At 47.4% G+C, this 13,376-nt stretch overlaps 1 protein-coding gene across 5 annotated transcripts in view; it reads right to left on the reverse strand.

Moving 5' to 3' along the window:
* Nucleotides 1-13,376, reverse strand: part of TRAPPC9 (trafficking protein particle complex 9) — a 1,860,352-nt gene that overhangs the window by 1,768,810 nt on the left and 78,166 nt on the right. For all 5 annotated transcript variants that reach the window (XM_029592072.1, XM_029592073.1, XM_029592076.1 and 2 more), the window contains one exon: nt 12,445-12,588. In XM_029592072.1, the coding sequence (XP_029447932.1) occupies nt 12,445-12,588 (144 nt within the window). The remainder of the gene's footprint in view (nt 1-12,444; nt 12,589-13,376) is intronic.

Below are 13,376 nucleotides of genomic sequence, written 5' to 3' on the forward strand. Positions count from 1 at the left end.
CAGGTTCAGTTTTGGTTAGGGGGGGGAGGATGATTTGGAAGGAGGGCTTTAAGGCCTGGTGCAATGCAGTACATAAGACTGCAATGTTAACTAAGCCTCTGAAGGAGTAATTCATTTTTTTACATTAGGTGGTATGATGGTTACTACATACCAAGTGAGAGGATGGGTGAATAAACCAGTAGGTGAATCTGGGCAAGAAAGAAAACCTAGGAGGAACCTCCAGAGACAAAGAATCATCAGATTAGAAAAAAAATACCTTACTTAGAAGGCCGGGGGCTCAGTAGGGAGAGGTTTTGAGAATAGGGAGGGAGGGACTTCACAGACCTTGCATCATCTCAAGGCAGAGAAAACCCAGGTGTGCTGAGAGAAGAGGGGGAAGTGGCCAAAAGAACTGACAGGACAGGGAAAGGAAGAAGCCCTAATAGAGGTAAAAGGGAGACAGAGGAGATTTAGGTGGAAGTGTTGGAGAATCATGAGCTATACCCAGAGCTAATGGATGTGGGAGACCAATGGTGGAGACCCCCTCAAGAATACATGATTTGCTAAAGACAAACAGGTTAGACTTGCAGGAAACACTACTGTGGATGGTAGCAGCTACAGTTGGGCAAGCAAAAAGTCAGTGCATACATTTTCCTCTACAATCTATGGTGGGCAGGGGGCTAAGTTTCACAGAACCAAGACCACAAGCAATAGAAGCTGCATTTGAAAAGACATTGCTAAACTCTGCTATAGAAGCTTGATAAGAAAGAGAGACTGTGTTTGGGCCAAACAGGTTAAGCCCTGCTGCGGAAGCCACAAGCATCAGAAGCTGCGTTTGAAAAGACTTTGCTGGACTTTGCTACCAGAAGCTGTTTTTTGTCCAGACAGGCTTAAGCCATACTACAGAAGACAAAATCAACAGAATCAGTACTGACAGACAGTGAGGAGCTCTGCTCCAGAAGCTTGGCCAGCCAGGGAAAAGCCCGATACGCAAGGAGAAATCACTGCTGGAACGAACGGGATAATAGTAATATAGAGTAGTGGTTCTCAACTTTTTTCTGTTGGGACACACCTGATAGATAGTTCCCACATGCAAGACACACTGAACTCATGACAGTCCACAAGGCTAATCCCACCCCCACACTTCAGCAATGGGTATAAAGCAGAACTAGAACATTCCCCATACAACTCACCATACAAAAATAATATTCTGGTGTTATCTCAAAAAAACCAACACAAACTCCCTCTACTACTAGGCGCAATAGCCCTACTTATAAAAAGACAGCAGTTCACCACCAATACACCTATTGAGAAAACACAACAAACAAGATGAGGTATTTTACTAGCCTACATGCTAGTTAATACCGCACCTCGGTCATGCACACAAAAATCGACCTTCAACAAGTACAGAAACACCACAAGTTACAAATATGAAGACAGAAACTGGAATGAAAACCCAAAAAACCCACTCTGTATGCAGTACAAAACTGCAGAAATGGAAACAGAAATATAGCACCTAAGATAGTACCAGGCTCTGCAAAAATGCACACAAACTAATCCGCACAAAGTTACACCTGCATTATGGCATACACTCAAATAGAACAACCCTACCTATAAAAAGGCAACACTACAAATATTAAACCTTGCCCTAAACACAGATACACCTCCAATTAGGAAAACAGAAAAAGCCAAGCTGTTATAGATTCCCAAACAGAAATAATTGTAAAACTATATGAATAAATGTTTCAAAACAGCTGATAAACAGATCTAAGAACATAAGAAATTGCCATGCTGGGTCAGACCAAGGGTCCATCAAGCCCAACATCCTGTTTCCAACAGAGGGAAAACCAGGCCACAAAAACCTGGCAATAACCCAAACACCAAGATCATCCTATGCTACTGATGCAATTAATAGCAGTGGCTATTCCCTAAGTAATAGCAGTTAATGGACTTTTCCTCCAAGAACTTATCCAAACCTTTTTTGAACCCAGCTACACTAACTGCACTAACCACATCCTCTGGCAACAAATTCCAGAGCTTTACTGTGCATTGAGTGAAAAATAATTTTTCTCCGATTAGTCTTAAATGTGCTACTTGCTAATTTCATGGAATGCCCCCTAGTCCTATTATCCGAAAGTGTAAATAACCGATTCACATCTACTCGTTCAAGACCTCTCATGATCTTAAAGACCTCTATCATATCCCCCCTCAGCAGTCTTCTCCAAACTGAACAACCCTAACCTCTTCAGCCTTTCCTCATAGGGGAGCTGTTCCATCCCCTTTATCATTTTGGTTGCCCTTCTCTGTACCTTCTCCATCGCAGAAGGTACAGAGAAGGGCCCCCAGATGAACAGCTCGTTTTTGGCCCCACTGGCCTAGTCTCGGACGGCAGCAGCCAGCAGCTTCAATCTTCAGTTCACCGGCCTGATCTTCAGCGGCAGAGCCAGCAGTTCCGAACTTCGGCCCGGTCTCTGGCGACAGCAACCAACAGCTCCAATCTTCAGCCCACCAACCTGGTCTCGGGTGGCAGCGGCTCTGATTTTTGGCCCCACCGGCCTGATCTCCGCCGGCAGCCAGCAGCGCCGGTTTTCGTTTCTTCAGCCCCGCTGGATTGGCCTGATCTCCATCGGCGGCCAGCGGCTCCAGTCTTCAGCACCATCGGCTGCAGGTAGCACGCGACACTTGCCAGTGTGTGGCAATATACCGGCTGACAATCTACTATAAAAGAATGGAAGGTACCTTCTGCGATGGAGAAGGTACAGAGAAGGGCAAGACCAGAATTTTACACAGTATTCAAGGTGAGGTCTCACCATGGAGTGATAGAGGCATTATGACATTTTCTGTTTTATTAACCATTCCCTTCCTAATAATTCCTAACATTCTGTTTGCTTTTTTGACTGCTGTAGCACACTGAGCCGACAATTTTAAAGTATTATCCACTATGGTGCCTAGATCTTTTTCCTGGGTGTTAGTTCCAATTAACAACTCTTAAAAATTATTAAAAATGTTTCAAACACCAATAAAATATTTCAAAACAGCAGACACATCACATGATACCCAATAATGACAATGGCAGTCATTCAAGAAAAATGAACTTAAAAAGCCACCTTTACTTACCCTCTCCAGCAGTTCTCCTACTCCTTTACCTTGGAGGCAACACCAGAAGCAGCAGTAATTGCAGTAAGGAAGCTGTCCTCACAGTCCTCTTCCTTAGGGACCACAACCAGTGTCTTCTCTCACATACACACACACACAAATACACACCAGTCACACCCTCGGTTTCTGTCTCACACACCCCAATCATCTCGTTGACCAGTCTCTCTCAATCACAAACACGCTCTATTTCTCTCTCGCACACACACCCTGACACACACAGAAGCACCCGCCCCATCTCACATACACACCACACACAGAAGCACCCTCCGCATCTCACATACACACCACACACAGAAGCACCCTCCGCGTCTCACATACACACCACACACACACAGAAGCACCCTCCGCATCTCACATACACACCACACACACACAGAAGCACCCTCCGCATCTCACATACACACCACACACACAAGCACCCTCCCCGTCTCACATACACACCACACACACAGAAGCACCCGATCTCACATACACACCACACACACACACAGAAGCACCCCCCGTCTCACATACACACCACACACACACAGAAGCACCCCCGTCTCACATACACACACACAGAAGCACCCTCCCCGTCTCACATACACACACACACACAGAAGCACCCTCCATGTCTCATACACACCACACAACACACAGAAGCACCCTCCATGTCTCATACACACCACACACACACACAGAAGCACCCTCCGCGTCTCACATACACACCACACACACACACAGAAGCACCCTCCGCATCTCACATACACACCACACAGAAGCACCCTCTCTGTCTTACATACACACCACACACACACACAGAAGCACCCTCCGCATCTCACATACACACCACACACACACAGAAGCACCCTCCCCGTCTCACATACACAGAAGCACTCTCCCATCTCACGTACACACTTCATACACACAAGCACCCTCCATGTTTCACATACACACACACCACACAGAAGCACTCTTCCAATCTCAAATATACACATACACAGGGCCCCAGCTGAACAGCTCATTTTTGGTCCCACCGGCCTGGTCTCGGGCGGCAGCAGCCAGCAGCTTCAATCTTCAGTTCACCGGCCTGGTCTTCGGCGGCAGAGCCAGCAGTTCCGAACTTCGGCCCCATTGGCCTGGTCTCTGGCGGCAGCAACCAACAGCTCCAATCTTCGGCCCACCAACCTGGTCTCGGGGGCAGCAACTCCAATTTTTGGCCCCACCGGCCTGATCTCCGCCGGCGGCCAGCAGCACCAGTTTTCGTTTCTTCAGCCCCGCTGGCTTGGCCTGATCTCCGCTGGCGGCCAGCAGCTCCAGTCTTCAGCTCCATCGGCTGCAGGTAGCAAGCGACACACCTGCCGGTGCGTGGCGATATACTGGCTGACAATCCCTACTATAGAAGAATGGTAGGACAGTTTCCATGCTTAATTTTGTCCTAAAAGCTTAGCCAGAATTAGGAACTGCCTGGTTAGGCTTGATAGGCTCAAGGCCCATTACCCATGGTCATGTGTTGGATTTATTGTTTTGTCAAGATGCTCTGGTACTACATGCTGGTGCATCAATTGCACCTTCAGCCTTGGTCAGATCTACTTTTGATGTTATTTGAACTTTGGGATGATGTATCTAATGTTGATCGAGTTAATGTTTTGCAATCTAAGATCAATAAAACTAAGTTTGATCTGGATACATTCCAGAGCCAATAATCTCAACTGCTGGCTACTTCCGCTCTTGATTCTGTTATTGATTTGGTAAAATCAAGGGGACCAATCTAGTTTTGCGCTATCGTTTGGCTGCCAATGAAAGGAAAATTCTTTTACAAAGAAAGAGACAGCAAGTCCCTTGTTTTTCTCATGATCTTGCATTAAAGAAGCAAAAATTATGCAAGATAGTATACCAATGGCATAAATATAGGCAACCTTGTAATAAGCTTTATTTAGTAACCTTACAGTTATCCTGTATAACTAGTTTCCTGATAATATGCAGTATTGGCAGCAATAGGTAATTTCTGCCAATACCTCTCAGCTCTCCACATCAATTGTTTACAGGTGAGAACTTCCTCAGTATACCAAGGAGAAAGCAAATGTTGCTTACCTGATGTAACAGGTGTTCTCACAGGACAGCAGGATGTTAGTCCTCACAAATGGGTGACATCGAGGATGGAGCCCACCACGGAAAACTTCTGTCAAAGTTTAAACAGAACTTTGACTGGCCCCTACTGGGCATGCCCAGCAAGGCACTGACCCTGCAGCCAGCAGGGGTCTCCCTTCAGTCTGATTTTCAAAGCTACAGGCAGTGCCTAAAAAGTAAAAACAAAACAAACCCAACACCGCGGGGTGGCGGGCGGGTTTCGTGAGGACTAACATCCTGCTGTCCTGTGAGAACACCTGTTACATCAGGTAAGCAACATTTGCTTTCTCACAGGACAAGCAGGATAGTTGTCCTCACAAATGGGTGAGTACCGAGCTGAGGATGTCCTGACTTGCACCAAATGCACCCAATGACGTGCAACAGGCACAACAACTGGGTTGGAATTTGGGAAAGGGCATCCGCACCCTACCGGGAGGTGGAAGGATGTTGGTACATCACGTTGGGAAAAGGTTACGCAAGACAGATTGGCCGAAGATGGAGTCCTGTCTTCCAGCCTTGTCCAAACAATAGTGGGCTGCAAAGGTATGGAGAGAACTCCAGGTTGCAGCTTTGCAGATGTCAGAAAGCGGCACCGATCGAAGGTGTGCCACTGACGTCGCCATGGCCCTCACAGAGTGTGCTTTAACACGGTCTTGAAAAGGAATGCCAGCCTGCTCATAGCAGAAAGAAATGCAGTCCGCCAACCAGGAGGAAAGAGCCTGCTTACCCACAGGTTGTCCTAATTTGTTAGGATGGAAAGAGACAAACAACTGAGTGCTCTTCCTGTGAGAAACTGTACGGTCCAGGTAAAAAGCTAGAGCCCGTTTACAGTCTAGGGTATGCAGAGTCTGTTCTTCAGAGTTGGAGTGGGGCCTGGGAAAAAAGATAGGTAGTACGATAGATTGATTGATATGAAACTCCGAAACTACCTTAGGCAAAAATTTAGGGTGAGTGCGGAGTACCGCCCGGTCCTGCAGGAGCTTAGTGTAAGGCGGATAGGTAACTAGGGCCTGTAATTCACTAACCCTGCGAGCTGAAGTAACAGCCAAAAGGAATAACACTTTCCAAGTGAGATATTTCAAGTCACAGGAGTGCAGAGGTTCGAAAGGTGGTTTCATTAGACGACCAAGAACCAGGTTAAGGTCCCAGGATGGGGCCGGACGACGCAAGGGAGGCTTTAGATGGAGCAATCCCTTAAGAAAGCGTGTTACGAGGGGTTGTACTGAAATAGGATTACCCCCAATACCCTTATGGAAGGCGGCTACCGCACTGACATGCATTCGTATAGAAGAGGTTTTAAGACCTGATTCAGAGAGATGCCATAAATAGTTCAAGAATTTTGAGATTAGACAGGAAAGGGGATCAAGGGACTGAGAAGTGCACCATGATGTGTACCTTTTCCATTTGTATGAGTAAGACCTTCTTGTAGAAGGCTTTCGTGAAGCTATCAGGACCCGAGAAACGGAATCCGAAAGGTTAAATGGTTGAAGGACTAACCTTTCAACATCCATGCCGTCAGGGACAAGGCTTGGAGGTTGGGATGGAGGAGGCATCCGTCGTTTTGAGTGAGCAGATGCAGGTCCTTTCCCAGAGGAATGTGCCTGCGGATGGAGAGATCCTGGAGTATTGGAAACCATACTTGGCGTGGCCAGTAAGGTGCTATCAGGATCATGGTTCCTCCGTCCTGACGTAGCTTCACGAGAGTCTTTGACACAAGAGGAAGTGGAGGGAATGCATAGAGCAGACCGGTTGTCCACCTGAGGGAGAATGCATCTCTCGGTCGAGAGTGCTGGCTCCGAATGAGAGAGCAGTAATTGTCCACTTTGTGGTTCTAAGGGGACGCAAAGAGGTCTATGCGGGGAAAACCCCACTTCCGAAACAGTGAGGACGCTACGAGAGGGTTGAGTGACCACTCGTGTGGTTGGAAGACACGGCTTAGCTGGTCCGCCAATACATTGTCTACTCCCGGCAGGTAAGTGGCCCTGAGGTACATGGAGTGGGAGAGGGCTTCCGCCCAAATTTGCGCAGCTTCCTGACACAGAAGGAAGGATCCTGTGCCTCCCTGCTTGTTTATGTACCACATGGCCACTTGGTTGTCCGTCTGGATTAAGATTATCTGATGAATTAGATGATCTTTGAAAGTTCGGAGCGCATAGCGGATTGCACGAAGTTCCAGGAAATTTATCTGGTGTTCGGCTTCCTCCTTGGACCATAACCCTTGGGTTTGGAAGTCGTCCACATGGGCTCCCCAACCGATGTGAGAAGCGTCGGTGGTTAGGATTACTTGCGGATCCGGTGGGAGAAAAGGTAAGCCCTGAAGGAGGTTGACCTGAATCGTCCACCAGGTTAAGGACAGGCACAGCGCTTGTGTAACTGTGACTATGGAGGACAGAGGCTGAAAAGCTTGAATCCATTGGTGTCGTAGAGTCCATTGTGTTACTCTCATGGCTAGTCGGGTCATGGGAGTGACTTGAACCGAGGATGCCATGTGTCCTAGGAGAATGAGGAATTGGCGAGCCGTGGCAGTGTTTTGAGACTGAAGCTGGCGAGCTAGGGACATGAGAGTTTGGACTCGTTGAAGCGGAAGGTAGGCTTTTGCTTGCAAGGTGTCCAAGTCTGCTCCAATGAAGGATAAGGTTTGAGATGGGACTAAGCAAGATTTCTCGTAATTGACAAGAAACCCTAAAGAATGTAGGGTTTGTATTGTCAATTTTAGGGAGGATTGAGCTATCTGTTGGGTGGAGGCCCTGATTAGCCAATCGTCCAGGTAGGGGTAGACGTGGACACCTTCCCTCCTTAGGAATGCTGCTACCACTACGAGACATTTGGTAAAGACTCGTGGAGCAGACCCCAGACCGAAAGGTAGTACCCGGTATTGATAATGGTCGCGGCCTACCAGAAACCGCAGATATTTGCGATGGGATTGTGTGATCGCAATGTGGGTATAAGCGTCCTTGAGGTCGAGAGAGCACAGCCAATCCCCTCTTTGTAGCAGAGGGAGCAGCGCGCCCAGGGTTACCATCTTGAACTTTTCTTTTTGAAGGTATTTGTTGAGGGCTCGAAGGTCCAAAATGGGACGTAGTCCCCCTGATTTCTTTGGAATTAGGAAGTATCTGGAATAGAATCCCTTGCCTCGTTGAGAGGGAGGGACAGGTTCTATAGCATTCGATTGCAGAAGAAGAGATACTTCCTGTTGTAATTGAGCCAAATGGGTGGTTAGACTCCACGCTTGAAGAGGCGGGGAGTCTGCCGGAAGAGTTATGAAGTTGAGGTGGTAACCTTGTGCGATAATTGTTAGCACCCACTGATCTGAGGTGATCTGCAACCAAGCCTGTAGAAAATGGTACAGTCGACCTCCTACAGGGATGTCTGGAAGAGGGGTTTGGCATGTGTTCCCTACAGGGGAGTCAAAGGCCAGTCGCAGGCCCAGGAGGAGGGGCTACAGTAGGCCTTTGTTTCCTAGGCTGACGTGGCTGGGGCCTGGTAGAGGATCGAGCTGGACGAGGCCTGGCCGATGGAGGGTAGTAACGGCGTGGCCGAAAGAACGACTTTTTAGAGTCCTTCTTAGGTGGTTGTTTGGAGGAAACCTCAGACGGAACAGAAGAAAGTTGTTTCAACGTCTCGTGGTGATCTTTTAATTCAGCTACAATTTGCTGAATTTGTTCCCCAAACAAATTGTCCCCTAAGCAGGGTAAATCCGCCAAACGATCCTGGACCTCTGGGCGAAGGTTGGATGACTTTAACCAAGCCCAACGTCTGGCCGAGATGGCAGTAGCTGAAACTTTTGTGGAAGCATCGAAGATGTCGTAAGCCGTTCTGATCTCATGCTTCCCCGCTTCAAACCCTTTGTTAAGAAGAGCTTGAAGCTGTGGCTGGTATTGGTCCGGTAATGTGTCAGCGAAATCTTGCATCTGTTTAAGGATGGCTCTGTTATATTGCGTCATGTAGAGTTGATATGAGGCTATGCGGGAAATCAGCATAGCTCCATGGTACACTTTCCGTCCCACACTGTCTAGGAATTTATTGTCCTTGACAGGTGGAGTGGAAGAGTGTGGCTTTAGACGCTTGGCCTTTCTTTGCGCGGACTCAACTACAACAGAGTGATGATCCAGTTGAGGCTTTTGAAAGCCTGGTGTAGACTGGACGAGGTATGTGGAGTCAGCCTTCTTGTTAACTGATGATACAGATGAAGGAGATTCCCAGTTTTTCTTTAAGAGATCGAGAAACACCTGGTGAATGGGGATGGAAGCGATGATTTTTGGAGCATCCAAAAATTGAAGCAGTTCCATCATCTGGTGTCTGTCATCGGTCTCAGATTGCAGCTGAAAAGGTACAATTTCGGACATCTCCTTTACAAAATTAATAAAGGAGAGATCCTCTGGAGGAGATCTTTTTCTACTCTCTGTAGGAGAAGGCGGTGATGGTAAATCTGTGTCAGAAGATGTATCATCACCCCAGGTATCATAGGGATCACTTGGGGGTTGAAGCCCCGATGGACCTGGTTGAGGATCCGAAGGCATCGAAGGAAACCTTGGAGGAACCGGTGGTACAATCGGTACTGGGAACGGCATCGAGGGCTTCGGTGCTGCCGATGGAGTCGGTGCCGGTCTTGGAACCGATGGAGCCGAAGGATAAAACGGTGGAGATATACGAGAAGGCACCGATGGGACCACCCCGGAAGGGGGAATCAGGAACGGTGTTTCTCCCGCCGATGAAAATCCAGTCGGAGACGATGGCGCTGTCGGTGCTACTGGAATCATCGATGGAAAGGCATGTAAAAGTGCCTCCATGCGTTGTAGTAGCGGTGCGAGCGCTTCCACCAAAGGTTCGGTGGTCGGTTCCTTCCTCGGTGGCGGAGTCGGTGTCGGGGTCGATGCCGGAGGCGGTGCCGGAATCGGTGCCGGAGACGGTGCCGATGGAGGATGGAATCTTTGCATCGCTTTCTCGATGGCCTCCTGGACCAGCCGGTCCAGTTCTGCCCGGAGACCAGGGGTAACAATACCCGGCTCGACGGGAGAGGGAGGCTGAGGCAGAGCCGGAGGGACCACCGTAACCGGTGGGATCACGGCTCCCACACCCGGAGAGGGTGAGGGTTTCCTCGATGCCTGCGAACGAGACGTGGACGGTGCCAAGTCTGATCGAGGCCTCTTAGTCGGTGGCTCAGCCTGCTCAGAGGTCGATAGCTGTGGATCCTCGACAGGCCGAGACTTGTGCCGTCGATGGCAATGCTTGTCCTTCCGGTCTCCTCGCCCATCCGGGGAGGGGACAGGAGTCGACGGCCGAGAAGTCATCGATGGTGGACGGTCACCGGAGGGTTGACGATGGTGGTGCAACTTCGACGGTGCCGGTTCCGATGACGTCGATGCTATCGATGGCGTTGGGGTGGGTGCATGGAAGAGGAGCCCCATCTTCTCCATCCTGGCCTTGCGACCCTTAGGTGTCATTAAGGCACATTTGGTGCAAGTCAGGACATCATGCTCACTACCCAAACACAAAACACAAACCCTATGGGGGTCTGTGATTGACATAGTCCGGGTACAATCCGGACATCGACGGAACCCCGTCGCCATGGCTTAAGGCCAAATTTAGGCGCGGGCTCGGTAAGTGCCAACAGGCCTCGAGGGCCAAAATCGACGGCAGTCGATGAAAAATGGGAAAAAACTTACCGGTTTCCATGAAGGTGACAAAAATTTGTCGAAGGGAGACCCCTGAGGGGCAAATTTTCTTCGGAAAGAAAAAAACCGAATTCCTGTCAGGAACGTGGTAAGAGAACTCCTTTCACCGCGTGGCAACTGCTGCGCGGAAAAAAGAAGACTGAAGGGAGACCCCTGCTGGCTGCAGGGTCAGTGCCTTGCTGGGCATGCCCAGTAGGGGCCAGTCAAAGTTCTGTTTAAACTTTGACAGAAGTTTTCCGTGGTGGGCTCCATCCTCGATGTCACCCATTTGTGAGGACAACCATCCTGCTTGTCCTGTGAGAACATCGATTTTCTTTCCAACAATTTACTAACCAAAAGATGTATTCTTGTCAAGAACCAGCTTAAGACGGGCATGAAAGTCTTTTACTAATGCTACCACATCCAATCCAGTTATTAAAACAACATTTTGCAAACATTTTTCCTAAATCTTCTGAGGAAATTGGTCCTCTACTAAGCAATGCACCAGAGACCGATGTTACACTGTGTGGATTTGCTTTATATCAAACCACACGATGCAGTGATCAGTCCAAAGTACCTTTTCAATACACAACTTCTTAATGTGCTTGTTTACCAAGAGTCTGGAACAAGCAACAGATCTAGAGTGTGATCTGCCATGTACGGGTTGATTAAATTTGAACTAAGAAACTTCAAGAGAGGAAATAACACTCAGAAATTGATCAACATATTGGGGGGGAGGCCTCATCAACACATATATTAAAATGATTAAATGTGCTAAGTAAATTTCGGTCAGCATCTCAGTTAACAACGATAATGAGTAGAGGAGTAGCGGGCTGCGAACCAGGGAAGCCAGGATTCAAATCCCACTGCGACTCTTTATGACTTTAGGCAAGTCACTCTACCCTCCACTGCTCTTTAGGGACAGGGACATATCTACAGTTCCTGAATGTAATCCACTTTGAAATGGCTCAGCGTGGCCTGTTCTCTCTTTACCATGCATGGATAACAGATCAGAAAGCACTACAAACCTTGACAGCTTACCTAAGATCCTCCCCTATTTCCTTGAAAAAATATCTTCTCTTACCAATGCTCTGAAAGCATTTTACAGCAATATCACTTGGGGATGTATCCTATCAAAAACCCCACTGTATTTCAGCTACTCCTGGTCTTCTGGATCCTTTTACAGAGTGGAGTAGATTTTTAGGAATCTGAATGTGAGGGGGAGGCACCTTTATGATTGTTCAGTTCTACCCTGACCTGAGCCATCTCTCGCCTCATTCCAGAGAGCTGGCTACAGACAAGTTACCAGTGAAGCCTCTAGAAGAGGGTTCTCTATAGACAAAAGCCTCACAATTGTTACACTTCCCTGTCAATGGCCAGAAGGCAGACTCTGATAGGGCTTGGAACTCAGAATTTAAAGGATGTTAACTAGATGGAAGAACATTCCACTGACACAGACTGGTTCTTATCCATTTCTCTGTTCTTGTCTTTAACCCATGTAATTTTCTAGAGAAATCAAACCATATGCAGATTTGTATTCACCTACCCTGATCTGAAAGAAAATCCAGCATGGTCTGCAGAAGAAATGACAGATGTCGAACAGAAAGAGCAGGGTTCCCCATTCTTCTGGAAGCATATACTAATTCATGAAGTAAACGCATCTGTACTGCAGCCCATCCTCTATGAGTTCCTACAAAGACAAAACAAGATCAGATTTGTTAAAAATAACTGTCTTATGAACAGTTTAAATATGGCATTGACGCAAATAAAATTCAAACAAAAATAGTCATCTAAATAGATTTGTATATCCGACAAACAGCTTTGACGTCAAGGGGATGCCTTGACAGAACACTGCCCTGTAAGGTGCAAGACCCAATTTCAAGGTTACCTCAGCGTCCCATATAGTGAGGTTATCAGGAGGTTGAAAATGGCCATGCAAGAGACATTCTCAGTCTTAGTCTCACACTGCTACTGAGAACCCAGATAAATATCGTTGTAATAAAGGAAAAAAAAACAAAACTATAGTGCATCCACACCTAAAGCTCTCCAGATGCAGACATATGTTTGTTTCTGCCTTCAAATCTGATGTTACTGGCCCAAGAGAGGAGTTAAGAGCAAGAGACATTAATTATTCTGAAGAATTCTACAATTGTGGAAGAGGAAGTGAGACCTTCTAGGTTCACAGAAAAGATATACACCGTGGTGAAATATTAAAGAAAAAACCAAAAAAAACACACACTTTTACACTTTTTTTTTTTTCTTACAATAGACTGCTCAAGAAACTCCATGAACATTTTTGGTTCACCTTATATCTTTTCTACCTCTTTTCCATTCAGTTCACTTCTAAAATTTATTTTAAAGGAGTTTCAAAATGTTTCATTTTCTAATGCACGTACAAGTCTATTTTAAAAGGCCCGTGCGCAAAAATACCGGTGGTTACACATGTGGCCGGGCCCTGCGCACGACAAGTGCATTTTA

The sequence above is a fragment of the Rhinatrema bivittatum genome, chromosome 2, assembly GCF_901001135.1.
Source record: "Rhinatrema bivittatum chromosome 2, aRhiBiv1.1, whole genome shotgun sequence".
NCBI classification, from domain to species: domain Eukaryota; kingdom Metazoa; phylum Chordata; class Amphibia; order Gymnophiona; family Rhinatrematidae; genus Rhinatrema; species Rhinatrema bivittatum.